This window comes from Herpailurus yagouaroundi, unplaced genomic scaffold, assembly GCF_014898765.1.
Source record: "Herpailurus yagouaroundi ecotype Mexico unplaced genomic scaffold, PumYag 196, whole genome shotgun sequence".
Taxonomy (NCBI): Eukaryota; Metazoa; Chordata; class Mammalia; order Carnivora; family Felidae; genus Herpailurus; species Herpailurus yagouaroundi.
In genome coordinates, this window is record NW_024412427.1 from 4,515,738 (window position 1) to 4,537,590 (window position 21,853).

The 21,853-nt window shown below is 38.4% G+C and overlaps 1 protein-coding gene across 9 annotated transcripts in view; it reads left to right on the forward strand.

Annotated features, from left to right (window-relative positions):
* The window catches only part of PTPRT (protein tyrosine phosphatase receptor type T), a 793,719-nt gene that overhangs the window by 530,954 nt on the left and 240,912 nt on the right, over positions 1-21,853 (forward strand). For all 9 annotated transcript variants that reach the window (XM_040447029.1, XM_040447037.1, XM_040447031.1 and 6 more), the window contains exon 11: positions 21,106-21,379. In XM_040447029.1, coding sequence (XP_040302963.1) covers positions 21,106-21,379 — 274 coding nt within the window. The remainder of the gene's footprint in view (positions 1-21,105; positions 21,380-21,853) is intronic.

The window sequence follows — 21,853 nt, forward strand, 5'->3', positions numbered from 1 at the left end:
TGAGAACTTGGCAGGAGGGTAAAGGGGTTGCTTCCTAGGACATCTGAAGAAGATGACAATGCTAGGAAGCCTGGGGTGAGGTAAACAGGCTGGCTTTCCACTGGGGGACATAAAATGCTTCCAAATGTTTGTTAAAGAAACAAAACAAAACAGGAAGATTTCTCGTTCCCTAGAGTGTTCTATTTCTCTTTCTTGCTTTTCAGAGTTTAAAGTGTAGATGAATTACCTGCAATCTTTTAAAAACAGTTTCTGACTCAGTAGCTAGAGGATGGGGCCCAAGATTCTGTATTTTCAGAACCTTCCTAGATGATAAGGATGCTGCTGGTTCAATGCCCTATGGCAAAGCCCTATGGCATACTGCTTCTCCTTGTCGATTGGCACTGTTTGCTGTAAGCACTCTTTATTACTTATGTTGACATAAACTGTTTTAAAGTTATTTTTTAAATGAGCTATTGTCGTTAGCTAACAGAGCTGTAGGTCAGTGGCCATTGTAAATGGAGTAAACTTTCCTTCATCCATTACTGGATCCTTGATTGACTGAAATGAGACTTTTCAATATGAGCTGGGAAGATAACACTCCCGAAGTACCTTAGGGGTGGGGTATATTGACTAAATATTCAAGAGTCAACATTATTCATCAAGCTAGAGGTGTATTGGGCGTGGATTATACCATGTCACCCAAGTACAGAAATCCATCCATCAATTAGAAATATGAAACTACAGGGGTGCCTGATGGCTCAGTCATTTGAACATCTGACTTCGGCCTAGGTCATGATCTTGCAGTTCATGGGTTCGAGTCCCACATTGGGCTCTATGCTGACAGCTTGGAGCCTGGAGCCTGCTTTGGATTCTATGTCTCCCTCTCTCTCTATACCTCCTCCACTCTCACTCTGTGTGTGTGTGTGTGTGTCTCTCTCTCTCAAAAATAAAGATTATAAAACAATAATAAAAAAATAAAAATATGATAGTATAGCCAGTTGTAACGTGTTACATTAAATAATCATTTTTAGAGTATTTTCACGTTCCTAATTTTGATTTTCATCACAACACTGAGGTCGTTTATATACCCTTATTTTGAATAAAGTTTAATTTAGATTCATCACAAAAATTATATTTGCTTATATAGAAATTACAGAAAAATGAAAAGGAGAAAGCAATCTCTTATCCATCATAAAATAATAACATTTTGGGTGGGTTTTTTTTTCATTTTTCTTTATCAAATTAAAAACTTAGTTTGTTCCTAATTGCGATACTCCCTTACAATGTTGGATCCTCTTTTTGCCACATACCATAACAGCAGTTACCATTTTAATGATATTTACTGGGTACTTATTCTTTTATCTTTCCTAGTAGTTAGCAGATTTCCTCCACAGTATTGACTGAATATTCCCTCTGGTACTGCTGACTTGTGATCTTGCCTGTGTGTGTGCACGCTTTGTGTGTGTGTGTGTTGCGGGCACGCGCACATCCCACTATGTTCTTGGTTTGCCTTCACTGTTCTGTTAGAACTGCCTCTTTCGAGCACTGTGCATATACCACCCATTTTAATTATAGCTTCCCCAACTATTTTAGTATCTAGTCTTCCTAATGATTCTTGTTGTTCCAACTGTCCTTCGCTGTTTTCACCCACTTACATTTCCCTATACATTTTAAAATCTTTTTATCATGTTGCCTAAATAGTCCCTAGTGGAATTGACCTAAATTGTATTAAGACTCTTACTTACTCTGAAATGGTTACATTATCATGAGACTTTGTACCCTGAAAGAGGGCAAACCTATCCATTTGAGGCTTTACTCTTGCTCAGGAAAATTAAGTAGATTCCTTCACGTAGATGACATCCACAGCTATTTTGTTAAAATTGTTTCTTGCTAATATTGTTTGTGGTATTTTTTTTTTTTTGAGAGAGAGAGAGAGAGCGACCATGGGTGAGGCAGAGAGAGAGGGAGATGCAGAAAGTGAAGCAGGCTCCAGGCTCCAAGCTGTCAGCACAGAGCCCGACATGGGGCTCAAACCCACAAACTGCGAGATCATGTCCTGAGGCAAAGTTGGTGGCTTAACCAACCGAGCCACCCAGCTGCCCCTGTTTGTGGTATTTTATGCTGTCTTTCTCCCATTACGTTTGCTAACTGGTTTCACTGGTATTTAGGGAAACCGTGTGTGACTGTGTGTGTGTTTTATCCATTCCATTTGCTGAAACCTCTTGTGAGTTTCTTCAATTAAATTTTATTATCTCGGTTTACCAGTCTAATAATCACATCACCTATGAATAATGACAATTTTAAGTCCCCCTTTCCAGTTATGATAGCTTTTCTTTTGGTTTTATACTTTGTTGCATTCAGTAGACCTTTCTTGGGAATGTTGCCAAATAGTGATGGTTGACCTTTTTGCGTTACCACCAACCTCAAAGACTAGCCTTACAGGAAATTACCTCTATGTGTGATGTTAGTGGTAGGTTTAAAATAGATATTTTTAAAACATGATAAGAAAAATTACCTGTATTTTGCCACTTATCTTGGTGACTCTTTTTAAATGAGAAATGGATGGTAAATTTTATCTTGTCTTTTTGGTGTCTATTCATATGATCACTTTTCTATTACTAAATCTATCTTGTGTACCTGAGCTAAATGACCTGTTTATAGGGAACCAGTTTAATAGTGTTCTAGAGGAATAATTTGCAACAATTTGAGATGCTTTCCCTCTGTTTCTGTCTTATGTAATTGTTTAGATAGCATGGGAATTATCAGTTGTTGAAAGATTGAAAAAAAAAATCATTGGAAAAGCCATCTGGCTCCAGTGTTGTTTATTCTAATTTTCTTTTTATGGAATGCTTAATTAATTTATTGTCATTCTTTTTTGTTTAATAACAAAGGCTTTTCAGATTCTGAAAACAGGTTTGGTCCTATCCCATAAGCATTAGACATCATTGTTCTCAGCATAATAGTTTCTAAGGAGTGTGAAATTGTGGTTTTGATTTCCTATTTGATATTAGAGTTATTTAGGAAAGTTCTTATTTTCCCCAGCTGGAAGTTTTTATTTGCTTAGAATTTTGGTTTAGTAATTTCTAGTTCTATCTCATTATACAGAGAGAATATGGTGTATACCTCTGTATACAGAGGTGTTATTGGTTTTTGTGTGTACCCTTATCATTTTTATCCTGCATATCAAATATGATCTCAAATATTAAAATATTGTTTCCTTGGGGCACCTGGGTGGCTCAGTCGTTTGGGCATCCAACTCTTGATTTCAGCTCAGGTCATGATCCCAGGATTGTGGGATCAAATCCCTCATTGGGCTCCATGCTGGATGTGCAGCCTGCTTGGGATTTTCTCTTTTTCTCTCTCTCTCTCTCTCATTCTCTCAAATTTAAAAAAAAAATTAAATATTGTTTCCATCTCTGTCATAATTTCTGGGACTAGTTTTTCTGATTTTTTGTTTTATTTTTTATTCTTATAATCCAACATTTCAAATTTACAATAGCTACATCTTGTTTCTTTTAGCTTTTGTGAATTCTATTGTTAATTCTTAAAAAGATTTTTTCCACTCAATATCTGGGGTTTTTTTTGTCAATTTCAAACTTACAGGATGTTGCAAGGATAGAACAGTAAACATCCATATATTCTTCCCCACCGCCCCTGACCCATCAGTTGTAAACATTTTGTCGTATTTTTTTTACCTTTCAAATGGCTGGTGGGTATTCCCTAAGAAAAAGGTCAATCTTCTCTACAGCCACAATACAATTAGCACATTCAGGAAATTTAGAACTGATATAATAGTAGCATCTGATATGTAGCTCATATTCCAGTTTCCCCAGTTGTATCAATTAATTAATTACCCTTTAAGGCTTCTTAAAATCCAGTCATGAACCTGTTACATTGCATTTGATTGCCAGGGCATCCTGAAAATTTTTAATAAATAAATTCGCTTTTGAGCCAGTGGAGCGTACTGTGGTTTGTCATATAGGGTGAGGCCTTAAATTTGGTGGCTTTTTCCTCATAATTATGTAATTTTCCCCAGCACTATTTATTGATAAAATTTTCTCTTTCCCATTGATTTGTGTGGCTTCTGTTTCTGTATGTAAAATTCACACCACACACACACACACACACACACACACACACACACACACACACACAAATTTATCCCATTTTCTTTTAATCATACTCCAGTACCCATGATTTAATTGTTTTAACTTCATTATATGCTTTAATATCCAGTAGTGGTTTTGCACATTTATTTATTCATTCATTCATTCATTCATTCATTCATTCAAAAAAAGTTCTTAACTATAATTCTTATTTTAAACAAACAAACCAAAAAAATAAAAAATAAAAAAAAACCCTCCCATTGAAATTATTAGAGTTTTCAAATCAGGGTCATGCACGTCTTCATGGCTCCCAGGGATCACCTAACTAGCCTCATGTTTTATACAGTTTGCTTTTTCCCAAAGGAAAAGCCTCAGTTGGGCCAGAACTGACATCTTTACAGTGTGTGATGCTTTCATCCAGGACTTGAGCATTTCTGTCCCTTTATTTGTCTTCAGTTCTGCACAATTATTTAACACCGGCTCTGCTCAGCCCTGTGCTAGGGGCTGGAGATACTCTTTTATTTCACTCAATAGAGAGCTTTATTTTTCCTTGCCATGTCAGTCCTGTACATTTCTTATTTGTTGTGTGATCCTTAGTTGTTTTTAAAGGACTCTATCCTAAAAGGACTTTTTATTGCATCTTGTAGCTTGGTTTTCATGCTGTGCAGTTTATTTATCTCTATCTTCTATCAAACCACTTTACTGAATTCTTTCATTAATTTTAGGAGCCTTTCAGTTGATTCTCTTCGATATATTAGGTCACCGTCATATTATCTACAAATGATGATAAATTGCTTTCCTCTCTAAAATGTATATCTCGTCTGTTTTGTGTCTTGCTGCATTGGCCAGACTTATCCCATTTTAGATGCAAGTTCTAGAGGCAAAGTGACTTACTCAGCACGTCAGACAGAGCGGGGGAGTGGTAAAGCCAGCACTGAAACCCCTACCTTGCGTTTTAGTTCAGTGCTGCTTTAGAAAAGGTTACCAAATCAAGGTCATCTATCCAAATACCAGCTAACTGGCCTCGTATCTATCCAGTTGCTTTTTCCTGGAAAGAAGGTTGACATTTTCTCTGCTTATAGTCCTCCCTTAAAATGACTTCACCTTTCAGGTGCATGGGTGTGCATGCACAAGCATGCATGCACAGATACACACGGTGTGCATGATGATGATAAATGACATGAAGAAAAAATTTTAGGCAGAAGAATGTAACAGGGTTTGTTAGGATTGGGGTTGTATTTTATTTTTTATTTATTTTTTAATGTTTATTTATTTTTGAGAGACTGAGAGAGACAGAGCATGAGCAGGGGAGGGGCAGCGAGAGAGGGAGACCCAGAATCCGAAGCAGGCTCCAGACTCTGAGCTGTCAGCACAGAGCCTGACGTGGGGCTCGAACTCAGACTGTGAGATCATGACCTGAGTCGAAGTCAGATGCTCAACTGACTGAGCCACCCAGGTGCCCCTGAGCGGTTGTATTTTAAATAAAGTGGTCAGGTAAGACTTCACTGGCAGAGATGAAGAAGCAAGTCTTCCAAGGGTTGCGTATATCTGAGGCAAAAGCATTCCAGGCATAGAAAGTATCAAATGCAAAGGCCTTGAGATAGGAGCATGCTTAGGGTTTTCAAAGAGCAGCCAAAAGGCCACGTAACTAGAGAAGCATTAGAAGAGATGACATCCGAGAGTTTGTATGAGAGGGCCTTGTAGACGTTGCAAAGTTGTTGCCTTTTACTCTAAGTAGGAAGGCTTTTAGTACAGGAGTGTCATAACCTGAGTCATGTTTTTAAAGGGTCACTCTGGCCACTGTTGTGTGAATAGATTGTAGGGAGCAAGAGTGAAAGGTGGGAGATCAGCTGAGAGGCTATTGTACTAATCCAATCAAAGCATCGTGGGGGTTTGGCCAAGGTGGTAGCTGTAGAGGTCCTAGAAGTGGTCAGATTCTGGATATTTATTAAAATTAGAACCATGGTAGTTCTTATGTGTGGTATTATGAACAAGAGAGGACCCATGACTAAGAGAAAGGATGTAAGGGCCATCGCCAGATCTTCTGCATTTTGATTTAAAATCTATCTCAACAGAAGTAAGTGCATGCTCTGTGAAAGCTAGTTATGCTTCTTTGAAATGTTGGAGAAGAGGGTATGGCCCTAGCCATCATCTGATGGTTGTCTGGTTTTTCCTTATAAGGTTTCTTTTGCTTTCATCTGATAAGTAAAACTTAATTGGAACCCTTCAGTTGAATTGTTATGGCCCCTTTACACAACATATTTATATCTCTAAATTTCTACTCAGCATCCACTTTCGCTAAATTTACAAAATGCAGTTCAATCACAGAAGGGTCCAAATGGAAAACAAGGCAAATTTTTGTTGTCTAATTGATAACACTGTAATAATGATGCATGGAGCAATTGTGTTGGCTCCAGCCAACTTGTATAGAGCACTCTACTCTATGGAAAGCACTCTCTAGACACATTATCTCATTTGGTCCCCACACTATCCTGCATGTGCCTGTCTCCTCAGAATCCTTCCCTGTTGGAGCTCCTCGTTGTGCCCTTACCTCCCTGAATTATGCTGAACAGTTAATATCTGTCTCCGCATCTCGGGTCCCCATCAACCAGGGAGCATGTTATTTTCAAATTTGCACCTGCTGCACTGTAGTCACTTGATTAATATCAGATGAATAAATGAATAAGTACATGGAAGACAGAGGGGGCAGTAGGTCACACAGCTAGTCAGAAGCCACGCGAAGATAACACGTGCACATGCCAAACTGTGAATGTCTACCTCATCCCATTTTCTTGCCTTCTCTAAGGGCCATTGTGCAAGGCAAACAGTGAGGGGAAGAAGGAAACCAGGAATTCCCAGAGCCTTGGATTAAAGGTTGGCTAACTAAGACATATCATTGTAAATTTCAGCTTCTTAGTTCTGAGTGACCTTTAATGTGGGGAATGTAATTGCAAAGCTAGATTCTATCGGGGATTATAAAGCTCGCATTTGTTTCTTAGCCCGACTTGTACAATAATGCCAAAGGTTTATCATAGCATTTTTGTATTAAAATGTGTGCATAGTTGAATGCTAAAGCACAGACTTTTGAGAGGAGGAAGAACATCCAAGATTATTCAGTCCATTTCCCTCGTTTCTTTAACAGCTTTATTGAGGTATAATTTACATACCATAAAATCCACCCGTTTTAAGTGTACAATTCAATGATTTTCAGTAAATTTATAGGGTTGTGCAACCATCACCACAATCCCATTTTAGAACATTTCATCACACCATAAAATACCCTGTGCCCAAGTGGAGTTGATTCTTGTTCCCACCTCCAATCCCAGGCAATCACTAATCTGATTTCTATCTCTATAAATTTGCCTTTTCTTGACATTTCAGATGAATGGAATCATACAATGAATAGTCTTTTCCATCTGGCTTCTTTCATTTAATACAGTGTTTTTGAGCTTAATGCCTATTGTAGAACATATCAGTCATTTGTTTCTTTTATTGCTGAATTATATTTTATTATATGGATATACCACATATTGTTTATTTGTTCACCAGTTGATAGACATTTAGATTGTTTTAATATTTTGCCAATTATGAATAATACTGCTATTAGCATTTGTATACAAGTTTTTGTATACACATGTTTTCATTTTTTTGGCTAGGTGAATAGTAGTTTTACATTTACCTTTTTTAAAATTTTACTTATTTTGACAGAGAGAACACACATAGGTGCGCACGAGTGTAGGAGGGGGTGAGAGAGAGAATCCCAAGCAGGCCTCATGCTGTCAGCATGGAGCCACTTTAAGGCTCAATTTCATGATCCGTGAAATCATGACCTTAGCCAAAATCGAGTTGAACGCTCAACTGACTGAGCCACCCAGGCACCCCTATATTTACCTTTTTAAGGAACTTCCAAACTGTTTTCCAAAGTAGCTGCCCCATTTTTTTTTAACCTTTCCAACAGCAGTGTATGCCAGTTCCAGCTTTCTCATGCCTGTGGCAACACTTGCTGTTGTCTGTTTAGTGATAGGCATTCTTGTGGGTGGGTGGGTTGGTGGGTGGGTAGTTTCTCATTCTGGTTTTAATTCACATTTGCCTAATGACTAATGAGCTTGACCATCTTTTCATGAGCTTATTAGGCACTTATATTTCATCTTTAGTGAAATGTCTAGTCAAATATTTTGCCAATTTTTAATTGAGTTGTTTGTCCTCTTGTTATTAAGTTGTAATGGGTCCTTATGTATGTTGCAGAGAAGTCTTACCATACATATGATTTTTCAAATATTTTCTCTCAACATGTAGCTTGTCTTGTCATTTGCTTAATAGTGTCTTCTGAAGTCCAATATGAATATATATAATATATATACTATATATTACATAGTATATATTCAACATATATAAATTTAATGTATATGAGCTGGATGTCATTATATGTATTATATATTACACATGTGTGTGTATAATTTTTCCCCCATTAATGGATATTTTTGATGTTGTATTTTACACTCTTTGCCTAATCCAACATCATGAAGATCTTCTCCTGTGTTTTTTCCTAGAAGTTCTATACTTTTAGCTCTAACAGTTAGGACTATGATCTATTTTCTGTTAGTTCTTGTATATAGTATGAATTTAAATTTATATTTTTGCATGTGACTATTCAGGTGGCCTAGCATCACTTGCTGAAAAGATTATTCTTTGACCATCACATTTTCTTGGATTCTCAAGAATCAATTGATCACAAATGTGGGGGGTTATTTCTGTACCCTCATTTCTCCTCCCTCGATCTGTAAGTCTATCCTATGCCAGCACCACACTGTGTTGATTTTCATATTGTGTAATCAGGAACTTTCAATCCTCCTTTATTCTTATTTTGTAAAATTGTTCTATTATGGATATTTGCATTTCCGTATATATTTTAGTATCTGCTTATTAATTTTTGTAGAAAGTCTCCTGGGATTCTGATAGAGATTGCATAGAATTGCCATATTAACAGTTTTGACTGTTCCAATACATGCACGTGACTATGTCTCTGCATTTATTTAGGTCTTCAATTTTTTCATCGATGTTTTGTACTATTTAATGTACAAGTATTTCACTTCTTTTGTTCAGACTTATTTATAACTAAGTATTATTTTTGTTACTATTGTGAATGGAATTTTCTCTTAATTTCGCTTTTAGATTGTCTTTTACTAATGATAAATATACAGTTGATTTTTATGTATTAGTTTTGTGTCCTGTGATCTTGTTGAAATTGTTTATTATAGTTGGGTATCTGTGTGTGTCTGTGTCAGTTTCTGTGTCTATGTGTATTTCTTACGATTTTCTTTGTGTAGGATCATGTCATCTGCAAATGAAAGGTTTCACTCCTTTCCCTCCAATGCCTTTAATTAATTAACTAGGCTCACTGGCTAGAATCTCTAGCACAATGTTTTATTTCACTGCCTAGACTCTATAGTACAGTGATGAGTAGACATCTTTGTCTTGTTCCTGCTTTTAGGGGGAAAGCATTGTCTTTTACTCTTGAGTGTTAACTTTAACATGTTTCATAGATGACCTTATCAAATTTAGAAAGCTTCTCTCTATTTCTAGCTTATCAGTACTTTTTATCATAAATATGCATTTGACTTTGTCACTTTTTTTTCTGAATCTGTTGGAATTATCATGTGATTTCTTCCATTTATTCTCAATAGATGCTAGATTGCATTAATTGATTTTTGGATAGTAAATTAACCTTGCATTCCTGGGATAAATCAGTTATGATATATCATCTTTTTTATATGTTGGTAGATTTAGTTGGCTATTATTTGGTTAAATATTTTGGGGCCTATATTCATGAATGCTTAGGCTCTAGTTTTATTTTATTATAATGTATTTCTCTGGTTTTGACATCAGGGTTTCATAGAATGAGTCAGGGTGCATTACCTCCTCTGCTATTTTCTGGGCAAGTTTATGAAAAATCAGAATTATTCATTCCTTAAATATTTGGTAGACTTCACCAGTGAAGCTGTATGGGCTGGGCTTTTTTGAGGGAAGAATTTTAATTACTAATTCAATTACTTCTTATGAGTACATTGAAATCTTTTTTTTCATGACTCAGTTTTGATAAATTATGTATTTGTAGGAATTTGACCATTTCATCTAAACTGTCTAAGTTTTTTTGGCATAAAGGTTTTTTTAATTTTTAAATTTATAATTTTTAATTTATAATTTTTAAATTTTCTGTAGAGTCCGTAGTGGTGTTTCCTTTTTCATTCTTGATTTTGGTAATTTATGTTATCTCTTTGCCTTTTGGCCAGTGGAGATATAGTTGCCAATTGTGTTGATCTTTTCAAAAAATCAACTTTTGTTTCATTGATTTTTTCACCCTTACTTTTATGTTGTCTATCACATTGATTTGTACTTTAATCTTTATTCTTCTTTCTGTTTGGAGTTTAATTTGCTTTCATTATTCTACTGCCTTAAAATGGAAACATAGATTATTAATTTGAGACTTTTTTTTCTTTTCTGTTATAGATGTTGCATATACATGTTCGCAATTGTGAGTTTTCTCCACCCACTCCTGAAATCATTAGTGTGGACAGTATTGTTCAGTTTATTCATTGCTCTTTGGAGAGAGCTCTTTGTGCTGAGCTCCTCACAACACGATTTCAAGAAGGCCCACACCACAATTTTAAATGTGAGGAAGTTGAGGCATATAGAGGTTATTTTAGGTTGGGTTCTCTCAGAAACCGACTCATAGGCCAAGGATTTGGAGGCAAGTGATTTATTGAGGGGATGCTCCCAGTAAAAACTAGTTCAAGAGAAGGGGAAGCTGGAAAGAGAAGGTTAAGAAGCCAAACATGGGTGTGTTCTGTGGGGGGCTCTGGCGAGTGAATTTCACCTTGAATAAGTGCCCCTTGAGGCAAAGGAACAGGATTTTTTCACTACTGTTCAAGACAGTCACTGGAAATGCTAGTCTAAGGCCAAATATAGGTGAAGGTTGGGGAAGAGCAGGACTTAAATTTTCTAGCCCTCTTTACCATGAGAAGAAGTGCCAATAGTTTCAGAACAACTCTGAAGCGGTCCACAGTGCCCTCATTAGCAACAGAGCACACAGAGGCTGGCTGGTGGACACAGAACCAGAAAGAATGACTAAGAAATGTAATAACTGTTCTCTCTTGTGAGATTAAATTACTTGCCCAAGGTCACACGGATGTGTATTGCACTAGAAACCAGGTTTATAAATGCTAATACTTTAATCAAAGTTATTAGAAATCCACTAAAGGTGTATTATACAGCCCTTGTTTTATTTACTAATGATAAACTTTTTTTGATGACTAAGGGCTTTACTGTCTATATATGAATCAACCCTGATGCCAGTTGCTGCTTTCTGGGACCTTTCCCCATAGTCATTCTGGCCATCAGAAGGCCCTCTGGTAATCTAGGAAAATAGAGAAACTAAGCACCTTCTTTAGTTATTTAATGAAATTGCATTAACCTAAGGAAGTACAGAGAATGCATAAGAGAGAACAAAGTTAACCTCAGTCAGGAGTGCATTTACAGTGTTCCTGTAGATTATTGTCAGGGCCGTGAACACCCAACACCTACATGTTCCTATAGACCACTCAGTCAAATGTCCTTTGGAAGAAAAGGTATTAGCAGACCATGTAAAGTATTAGTATGTTTGAGTTAAGACCTTATGCCTTTAACTATTTTCATTGTGCCAATACTAAGAGCTTCTTAGTTGACAAGTTTCCTAAGTCACTAGACCTCCTGGAATAAAGATATTTGCTACTGGGGAGACTTTTGTATATAATATTAAAACTATGTTTAAAACAATTGAGTTAGCTTTAAGATCAAATTTTTTTAAGAAGTACATTATTTGGTGGGGTAAATTATAGATGATGGTTCAACTTAGGGTGTGCTAAAAAGATGTTTAGCCTTATGGATAAGACTAAGGGCTCAGGAGTCAGACTGTCTGCATTCAAATATTAACCTCAGTGTTCAAATAGCAGTGTGGCTTTAAGTTTCTGAGCCTCTCTGTGCTCTATTTCTCTTATTCTGTCACAATAAGGTAATAGTATCTGTCTCTTAAGAGTTATTATGAAGGTCAGATTAAATAATGTGTTGAATGGGCGTAAGCATGATGTCTAGTAGGTAGTAAGTGCTCATTAAACATTTTCTATTGGGTGAGGTAATCATTGCAATGGGAGCTATGGTAGAAATACGGACAGAGAGCTATGGGAACAGAGGAAGGAGAAACTAGCTCTGGATTGCAAGAGAGAGAAGTCTCTTCAGAAAGAGTAACATCTGATACAGGTCTAGATTGGATGAAGAATCCTCAAGATGCAGAAAAAGGAAAAAGGCATCTTGGGGAGATGGAACAGCATCTAGGATAGCATTGAAGCATGTAGTAAGATGGAAACCAATTTGACAATAAATTTCATATATAAAAAATAAATAAATAAATAAATTATTGGATGACCAAAAAAAAAAAAAAGAAGCATGTAGTAAGAACTGACATGAACATGCATCTAAAATTCATTTTCTAAATTTTGCCAATTTCGTTTATTTAATAAGTACTTAGTGAACAGCTGTTATGTGTTTAGCAGGATATTAGAAGCTGGGGGTGCAGCAGCAAACCAGGCAATAAGATCTCAGACAACAAACCAGGCAAGAGGTCTCAGACCTCATGAAGTTCACGGACTATTAGGGAGCAGGCAGAATAATCAGACAAGACCTATTTTACTTGTGATGAAAGCTATAAAAGAGATAAATCAACAGATGTAATTGACAGTGACTCAAAAGAACTGATAATTATGAAGGAATGCTGAGGTAGATTGGAATGACCCAAAGTAATGATTTTGTTTTTATGTATTTTTTTTATTAAAAAAATTTTTTTTCTACATGTACTTATTTTTGATAGAGACAGAGCATAAGTGGGGAAGGGGCAGAGAGAGAAGGAGACACAGAAGCAGAAGCAGGCTCCAGACTCCGAGCTGTCAGCACAGAGCCTGACGTGGGTTCGAACTCACAAACCGTGAGATCATGACCTGAGCTGAAGTTGGATGCTTAACCAACTGAGCCACTCAGGTGCCCCCAAAGTAATGATTTTAAACAAAGTAAGAATGTTTGAGGGGGATGTCCCTGCTAGGACAAAGGTATAAATATTAGAATCACCTAGGTTTGTGGTTTCATAGTCGCACATTAGGATCATCTGGAGACCCCCTAAAGATTACCCCTAGAGATTCTGATTTGGTTGGTCCAGGGTGGGGCCAAGGAATAGCATTTTTTTCCAAGTCTGCTGGACAATTAAAATGTACAGCCAGAGTTGGGAACCCCTGATCTTCAGCAGCATACTTCTGACTCTGAGATGACTGTTATCTGCCCTCACCTGAAAAATCAGTGACAGTCTCAACAAAATATTAGCTGACTGAATTCATTAAAAGGATTATGGTTGGTCAGGTAGAATTCATTTCTGGGGTGCAAGGATGCTTCAACATACACAAATCAATAAATGTGATGCATCCATCACATTAATAGAAGGAATGGGGAAAATCATATGCTTATCTCAGTAGATACAGAAAAAGCACTGGACAAAATGCAGTAACCATTCATGATTTTAAAAAATGTCAGTGAACTGGCTATAGAAGGAACATACCTCAACATAATAATATGACAAGCCCACAGCTAGCATATTCAGTGGTGAAAAATTAAAAGGTTTTCTTCTAAAATCAGGAATAAAACAAAGGTGCCCACTCTCACACCTCCCATTCAACATAGTACTGGAAGTTCTAGGCAGAGCAGTCAGACAATAAAAAGAAATAAAAGGTATCCAAATTGGAAAGGAAGAAGCAAAATTATCTGTTTGCAGAAGACATGATCTCATACATAAGGTGTAATATCGTATGTAATATATGACTGATATAACATAATAACTTTATATATATATTATGCAATATAATAACTTTATAATAAAAGTTAAAGGATAATTTGATAAAGATACAAAAACAACATATAAAAATTGTTGCATTTCTGTACACTAACAATTATCTGAGAAATAAAGAATACATCCCCATTTACAATAGTGTCAAAAGAATAAAATACTTAGGAATACATTTAAATAACGAGATGAAAGACCAGTACACTGAAAACTGTAAGGTACTAATGAAAAAAACTGAAGAAGATGCAAATAAATACAAAAATATCCTGTGTTTATGGATCAGAAGAATGAATATTGTTAAGATGTCCATACTACCCAAAGCCATCTAGATTCATTGTAATCCTTACCAAGATTCCAATGGCATTTTTACAGAAATAGAAAAAAACAATTCTAAAATTTACATGGAACCACAAAAGGTTTCAAATAGCCAAAGAAATACTGAAAAAGAACAAAGTTGGAAACATCACACGTCCTGTTTTAAAACTATATTACAAAGTTATAGCAATCAAAACAGTATGGCAGTGATACAAAAACAGACACATTGACCAATGGAACAGAATTGAGAGCTCAGAAATAAGTCCATGCGTATATGGATATATATGTATATGCATATATTTCAAATTAATCTTTGACAAGGAAGCCAAGGATACTCAATGGGGAAAAGATCATCTTTTTAATAAATGGTATTGGGAAAACTGACTATTCACATGTAAGTGAGTGAAGCTGGACCCCTGTCTTGCATCACTCACAAAAATTAACTTGAAATGGATTAAAGACTTAATGTAAGACCTGAAACATAAACTCCTACACGAAAATGGGAAAAGTTTCTTGAATTTGGTGTTGGCAATGATTTAATGGAAATGACATCAAAAACACAAGCAACAAAAGCAAAAATAAACAAGTAGTTCCATCCCAAACTAAAAAGCTTTTCACTGCAAAAGAAGCAATCAACAAAATGAAAAGGCAGACTGCAAAATGGGAAATAACATTTGTAAAACACATACCTGATAAGGGACTAATATTCAAAATACATAGGGAAATCCTACAACTCACCAGCAAAAAAAAAAAAAATGAAATAATCTAATTAAGAGTGGAAAAAGGACATGGATAGACAGTTTCCCAAAAAAGGTATTCATTTGGCCAACAGGTACCTGAAAAGGTATTCAGCATCACTAGTCATCAGGGAAATGCAAATCAAAACCACAATGAGATATCACTTCATATCTATTAAAGCAACTGTTATCAGAAACACAAAAGATACTGTGTTGGCAAGGATGTGAATAAATGAGGATTTTGTACACTGTTGGTAGAAATGTAAACTGATGCTGCCATTATGAAAAACAGTATGAAGGTTTCTCAAAAAAAAATTAAAAATACAGCTAACCTATGATCCAGCATTCTCACTTTTGGTTATATATCCAAAGGAAATGAAATAAGTACCTCGAAGAGATACCTACACTACCAACTTCATGGGTTTTTGAAGTCCTGTGGCTTTTTAAGAAGTCCACAGTAGGATGGAACTGGAGAGTGTTATGCTAAGTGAAATAAGCCATAGAGAGAAAGACAGATACCATATGTGTTCACTCTTATGTGGATCCTGAGAAACTTAACAGGAACCCATGGGGAAGGGGAAGGAAAAAAAAAAAAAAGAGGTTAGAGTGGGAGAGAACCAAAGCATAAAAGACTCTTAAAAACTGAGAACAGGGGCGTCTGGGTGGCGCAGTCGGTTAAGCGTCCGACTTCAGCCAGGTCACGATCTCACGGTCTGTGAGTTCAAACCCCGCGTCAGGCTCTGGGCTGATGGCTCGGAGCCTGGAGCCTGTTTCCGATTCTGTGTCTCCCTCTCTCTCTGCCCCTCCCCCGTTCATGCTCTGTCTCTCTCTGTCCCAAAAATAAATAAAAACGTTGAAAAAAAAAATTAAAAAAAAACTGAGAACAAACTGAGGGCTGATGGGGGTGGGAGGGAGGGGAGGATGGGTGATGGGTATTGAAGAGGGCACCTGTTGGGATGAGCACTGGGTATTGTATGGAAACCAATTTGACAATAAATTTCATGTACTAAAAAAATGTATTTTAAAACATAAAAAAAAAAGAACTCCACAGTACACTTGTGAGACACCAAAAGTGCAAAAGGCAAATAGTATCTTAATGGTATTCTGAAATATTTTTGATCTTGTAGATTACCTGAATGGCCTCGGGGACATTCTGCTCCCCACACAGGGCCACCACGGCTTTCCCCATCGCATAAGGTTGCCTGCCTTGCTCTGCCCTGCCTAATGGCTTTAAGACTGAATTGTTCGGGAAGGAGCTGGAACAGGGCAGTAGAGAAACCTTGAATTTTACTTTTTAAGTCTTGAGGCTGGTTTTGGTGTTGATGAGTTAATTCTGAAATGCTTTTGTGTGTATTGTGTGAGAGAGTAAACGAGTAAAAACTAGTGATATTAAAAACCAGGGTTTTCACTGTAGGAAACAAATTCACGATGGGGAAGGTGAGGAAGAGTCTTGCGTTAATGGATTTGAATTGGCAGTGTCAGTATGAACTGATCATATAAATTTATGAAGCCTATTTATGGGAGAACATGGGTGTTAAATGTCCCCTTTTCTGATTCTGGGCAGTCTTCACCTGTGAACTACAGCATCCTGTCTGTCTGTCACCTGACTTAAGTATTCTGAATGGGTAATAGCACCTTGCTGGAGATCTCTTCCCCAGATATAAAAAGGGGGCCATAGGATGTGTTAGTGATTGATGGATGGCTCTGATAGGCCCCTGGTCCTTCATAGAGGAGCATGAGTTATCACCCAGACTGTCAACTCAAGAATCAGAGGGGCCATGAGGCCCCAGTGGCAGGGTCCTCCTCTAATACCTGCAGAGGAATTCCCGCACCTCTTACTCTTCAAGGTTTCTGAAGCACCTGTCTTCTATGAACTGAGGTTTTGGGACCTCAAATGTCCATCTTCTCACTGGAAGAAATAGAGGGGATGTCACAGGATGGGGAAATGTGGGGGTAAATGCTGTATGTGGTGAGGTGAGCATCTTGTTATTCTTCTCTAATACTATCAGGATTTTTCTACTAAAAAAAAAATCCTTTCTGTTTACAAATGCTCCGGAATATGTTTTAATCACTTCTTTTGCACTAGAGATACGACTTTGGAGGAGTTCTTCTCATTTAGGTATGATTTTATCATTACCAACAAGCCATAAAGAGCTTAGATAATTATGTTCCTAAGAGAAGGACAATGAGAATGAAGTTATCCCAAGAAACAAAAAGAAACTGTCTTGTCCCCCCACCCCACCCCTGCTTCCTAAAGTGTGCGTATCAAGGAAAGGACACTCACACAGCTTACACGTGCCATTCCCCTCCTTAATCAGAGTCCCCTGATCTTTAAGAGGGGCTGGGTCCACTGGAAAAAAGATTTTTACTACCAAATGGTTTATGGCTTCCTGGCCATGGTTGCACATTTGCCTCTGATTGGAGAAGCTGCAGGCACAGTAGGCCTGAGGGTGTTGCTGGCTGCACTCAGGCACATTAATCCCAATTGTATGTGAACTGTATGTTGACAACACGGTTTAACCACCACCACCCCGCCCCTCCCCAGATATCCTTTGCCAGGCTTTATGATTTCAGAAGAAGCCGATAGAGCTAAGGAGTTCAGTCTGCCAAGTAAAAACTACTCTGAAGGTCCTTTGTCACATGTTGTTGGCTTATGGAAAAAGAAGGGAGATGGAGAAAGAAAAGGATACTGAACTGTGAATGAAAGTCTAGCTTTTTGCTTTTGCCACAGTTTGACACAGGGCACTCAGCCTGTCAGCCTCAGTGTCTTCACCTGTAATCTGGCTGCTGAGTTTGGTTGAGTTGACAGGTGAGTCGTCCTCAGTAGTGAGATTGATGGCGGGATCCTGGGCTGGCCCCTGGAGACATGCCTTGCCTCCCTCTGTAGCCTTTGGCAGCATTCACGCGTCAGAGCCCAGTGAAGACCCACTGCTTAGCTGTCCATGACCACAGAATCTCAGGCCAGTCATGTGCAGTACTCAGGCCAGCCTGGCGGCTCTACGTGATCCATCCCATCATAGTAGGGCCAAGGACAACAGAAAGCGAGTCCGGGAGTGGGATCCGGCCCCAATGAAGTTCCAAGGCTTTGGATTCTCAATTTAGAGGGAGAGGGTGACAAAAGGACTCAGGGGTGGCACAAGAGTTTTCAACTTAGAAACAAGGACAGAGGTCTTCTCATGTGGACAGGATTAACCCAAGAATAGTAAGGGATAGATTGGACATCAGAGGAAAGCAGGGACTCACAGGTCTTTGCAAACCCCATTCCTAGAGATGGGGCCTGTTAGTGCCTCCCAACCCAGTCAGGAGGGCATGCAGGCTGGATAGGCTGAGTGCCTCCAAGCCCAGTTCAGTCTTTTAGATCCTACTGCAAGCCTCCACACATGGACCCAAGAGACTGTTGCTCCTTCACTCTTCATTGCCTTTTGCCCTTTTCCTCATAGATTAGAGTTGCATGAGTCAGACCCTCAACAAGCAGTCCTGAGCACTCTGGCAAGATTCAGAGTTTTACTTGAGACTGCTGTTATATGTAAAGCAATGGAGGTCCTGAAAACTGTTATAGACACCCCTCCTCTAGGTTTGGGTCTTGGGTCTTGGTGATGTCTTTCAGAGACTGTTTTGAGCTTAGCTGTCTTGATAAACATAGTGGTTATACTGTTGAGAAGGACCCCAGAGTTGAGGAGGGAATGTGCCCTGAAGCCATGATTTAATTTAGGCATTTATTGGCTTCAATTTTTTTAATACATACTTTTAGTGTTATTTATTTATTTATTTATCTATCTATTTTGAGAGAGGGGAGCACAAGCAAGAGAGGGTCAGAGAGAGAAGGAGACAGAGAATCCCAAGCAGGCTCTGCACTGTCAGTGCAGATGTGGGGCTCAAACTCACAAACTGAGAGATCATGACCTGAGCCGAAATCAAGATTTGGAGGCTTAACTGACTGAGCCACCCAGGCACCACAGACTTCAGTTTTATCAACACATATAAATGTCACACACACATATACTTTGGGATGTTAGACGCACTCACGTGTCATACACATTTAGGTGTCCACCCACATTCATCTGAATGTCACACTCATTCAAAGAGTATATGTGTTCTCTTGGTTTTTAGACACCCAGGTCCTACAGGTGCTCATTTGGACATTATTCACACTCAGATGTAGTCTGCCCTCCCAGAGAAGTGGCTGTATCCACTCACATGACACTCACCTGCACTCTGGGCTGCTGAGTTCTCATCCAGTTGTGCCCATCAGAGAGTACACATGCTCACTGAGCTATTGCTCTCCTCCACTCAAGGTATCAGTCTCTTCCAAGTGTGGCAAACATTCACATGGTGTATTTTTTTTCCATCTGCATTGTTGACAATCCTCATGCTCAAGGAGATTCAGGAGAAGCCCTGCCATATTGTATCATGTTTCCTTGGGTTAGTCCCTCTATACCATTTTATTTTAGTGAAATAGTCCTCTGCCTCTGTCTTTGTCCAAGTTATGTTTCTTAACCAAGTGTATTTAGATGGACGGCTTGATTAAAGGATGGTAGCGCTCACCATGCTCCATTTTCATAAACCATGTGCTATCTCACTATGCCATCTTTAGAAGATTGGTTTGGGTGACTGCTGAAGTCACCTTTAATTCGCAAAAATTTCCTGGGGGCACTCTTTGGGCAATTGATCTTTTGTCTTAGGTCATGAGTCCAGAGAGCTCTGCAAGAAAGATCTTCTAAAAGAAAAGTATTTACAGAGAGATACGAACTGTGGACATTCAAAGAGATAATAAAATGCCATCCAGATCCACCAACGTTTAGGATAATTTTTATAAAAGGAGCCTACATATTTGGCCTACAGCTGGTGTTCAAGGCTCAGTCCTCTCTCTTCACAGACTGGTACCTTCTTCCTTCCTTCCAAGTTGAAGGGAATGGTACACGATCACTAGACAGGAGCTCAGAGTATTCACTGTTTATTTTGATTAGGGATTCTGTATCCAGTCATATTTAGTTTCATGCCTACTTTCAATTTTAACTCAATTTAATTTGGTTTATTTGAACAAGTATTCAGTGATGACTTTATGGGTATCAGGCAACCTAGTGGGCAATGTGGGGTTGGGATAAATGATGCAGAAATAACTAAGCCACAACTCCCACTGTCCAAAAAGGTAACAGTCTAACCAGAGAAACAGTCCTGTGCTCATATTCTTACAATCCCAAGAAGATATCCATTAGTGAGTTGTAGGGGAACTAAGGTGGGGGGAAACTCATTCAGAGTCAGAGGGTCTAGACAGGCTTCATTGAGGAGATGAAAGATAGACTCAGCCTTTAGGGAAAGTCTTCCCCAGACAGAAGTGGATAGAAGACATTGCATGTGGAGGAAGCATGAACTGATGGAGTGAAATCCCAAGGATGTTTGTCTGGATCCACTGGAATGAGGGGTCCAAACTAAGAGTTTCCGAAAGACAGACTGGAAGCCAGGCACAAGTGTCCTCAGTGCCAGGATGAGGAGTTCAGATTATATCATTAGGATAACAGCTTATGAAAGAGTTTGAAGAGAGACTGTGTTTATATGTTTAGGAAGATCAATGAGTTGACTAGTTTATCAGGTAAGTTAGAGGTAAAGAGACCAGTTGAATCCGGGAAGAGGTAGGGAAGTGCCCAACCTAAGCATTATCAATGAAGGAAGAAAAAGAGGTGGGGTAGATGCAGATTGCTGATGTCAACTGGGCTTTTTGTTTATAGGGGCAGAGTGAGATCTAAGGAGGTAGGAATTGAAAATGAGCCCCAGACTCAATATCTGGTCACTTGATGGCCAATGCTACCCTTCACTAAGGAAAGAAAGGTAGAAGGAGGAAGAGGCAGGTTTGTAGGGGTTGGGACCAAGTTACATTTTGGATATATCCAGTGTGAGCTGGCCTTGGGACATCTAAATGGAGATCTATTTCTACACAGCAGTGGGTTTATAATTCTAAAACTCGGGAGGGAGGTTCAGTTGTAGACAGAAATGGTAATAAATAACAAGTGCATCCCTCCAGATCATTGCTCATCTGCTTCTCTTTCCTGTTCAGTGTTTATCAGCTGGTTGTCAAGGAGGAGCGACTTCAAAAATCACGGAGGGCAGCTGATATCATTGAGTGCTTTTCGGTGCCTGTGAGCTATAGGAATGCCTCCAGCCTTGATTCTCTACACTACTTTGCTGCTGAATTGAAGCCTGCCAACCTGCCTGTTACCCAGCCATTTACGGTGGGTGACAACAAGACATACAATGGATACTGGAACCCTCCTCTTTCCCCTCTGAAAAGCTACAGCATCTATTTCCAGGCACTCAGCAAAGCCAATGGAGTAAGTATGGCCACATGAAGGCCATTTCTTGCCTTGTTTGTATTTTCCTATTCTCAAATGAGAAGTAGCATGGCTTTAGAGCAGAGGTTGCCAAACTAAGGCCTGTGGACCAAATCCAGCCCCATGACTGATACACACACACACACACACACACACACACACACACACACACACACTTTTTTTTTTTTTTAAGTACAGCAGTGCCTTTTCATTTACTTGGTCTAAGGCTGCTTTTGATGCTACACCAATACAGTTGAGTAGTTTAGACAGAGACTTTATGCCACATAAAGCCTAAAATATTTACTGTATGACCCTTTACAGAAAAAATTTGCAGACCTCAATATTAAAAGATAAAAAAGGTCTTTCAAATCACCTTTGGGAATATTGCATGCCCATCTAAGGATTAATTTCCTCATCCATAAAATACCTATCTGTTATTTATGAATGCACTAAGCATGTTGTAGTTAATCAGTG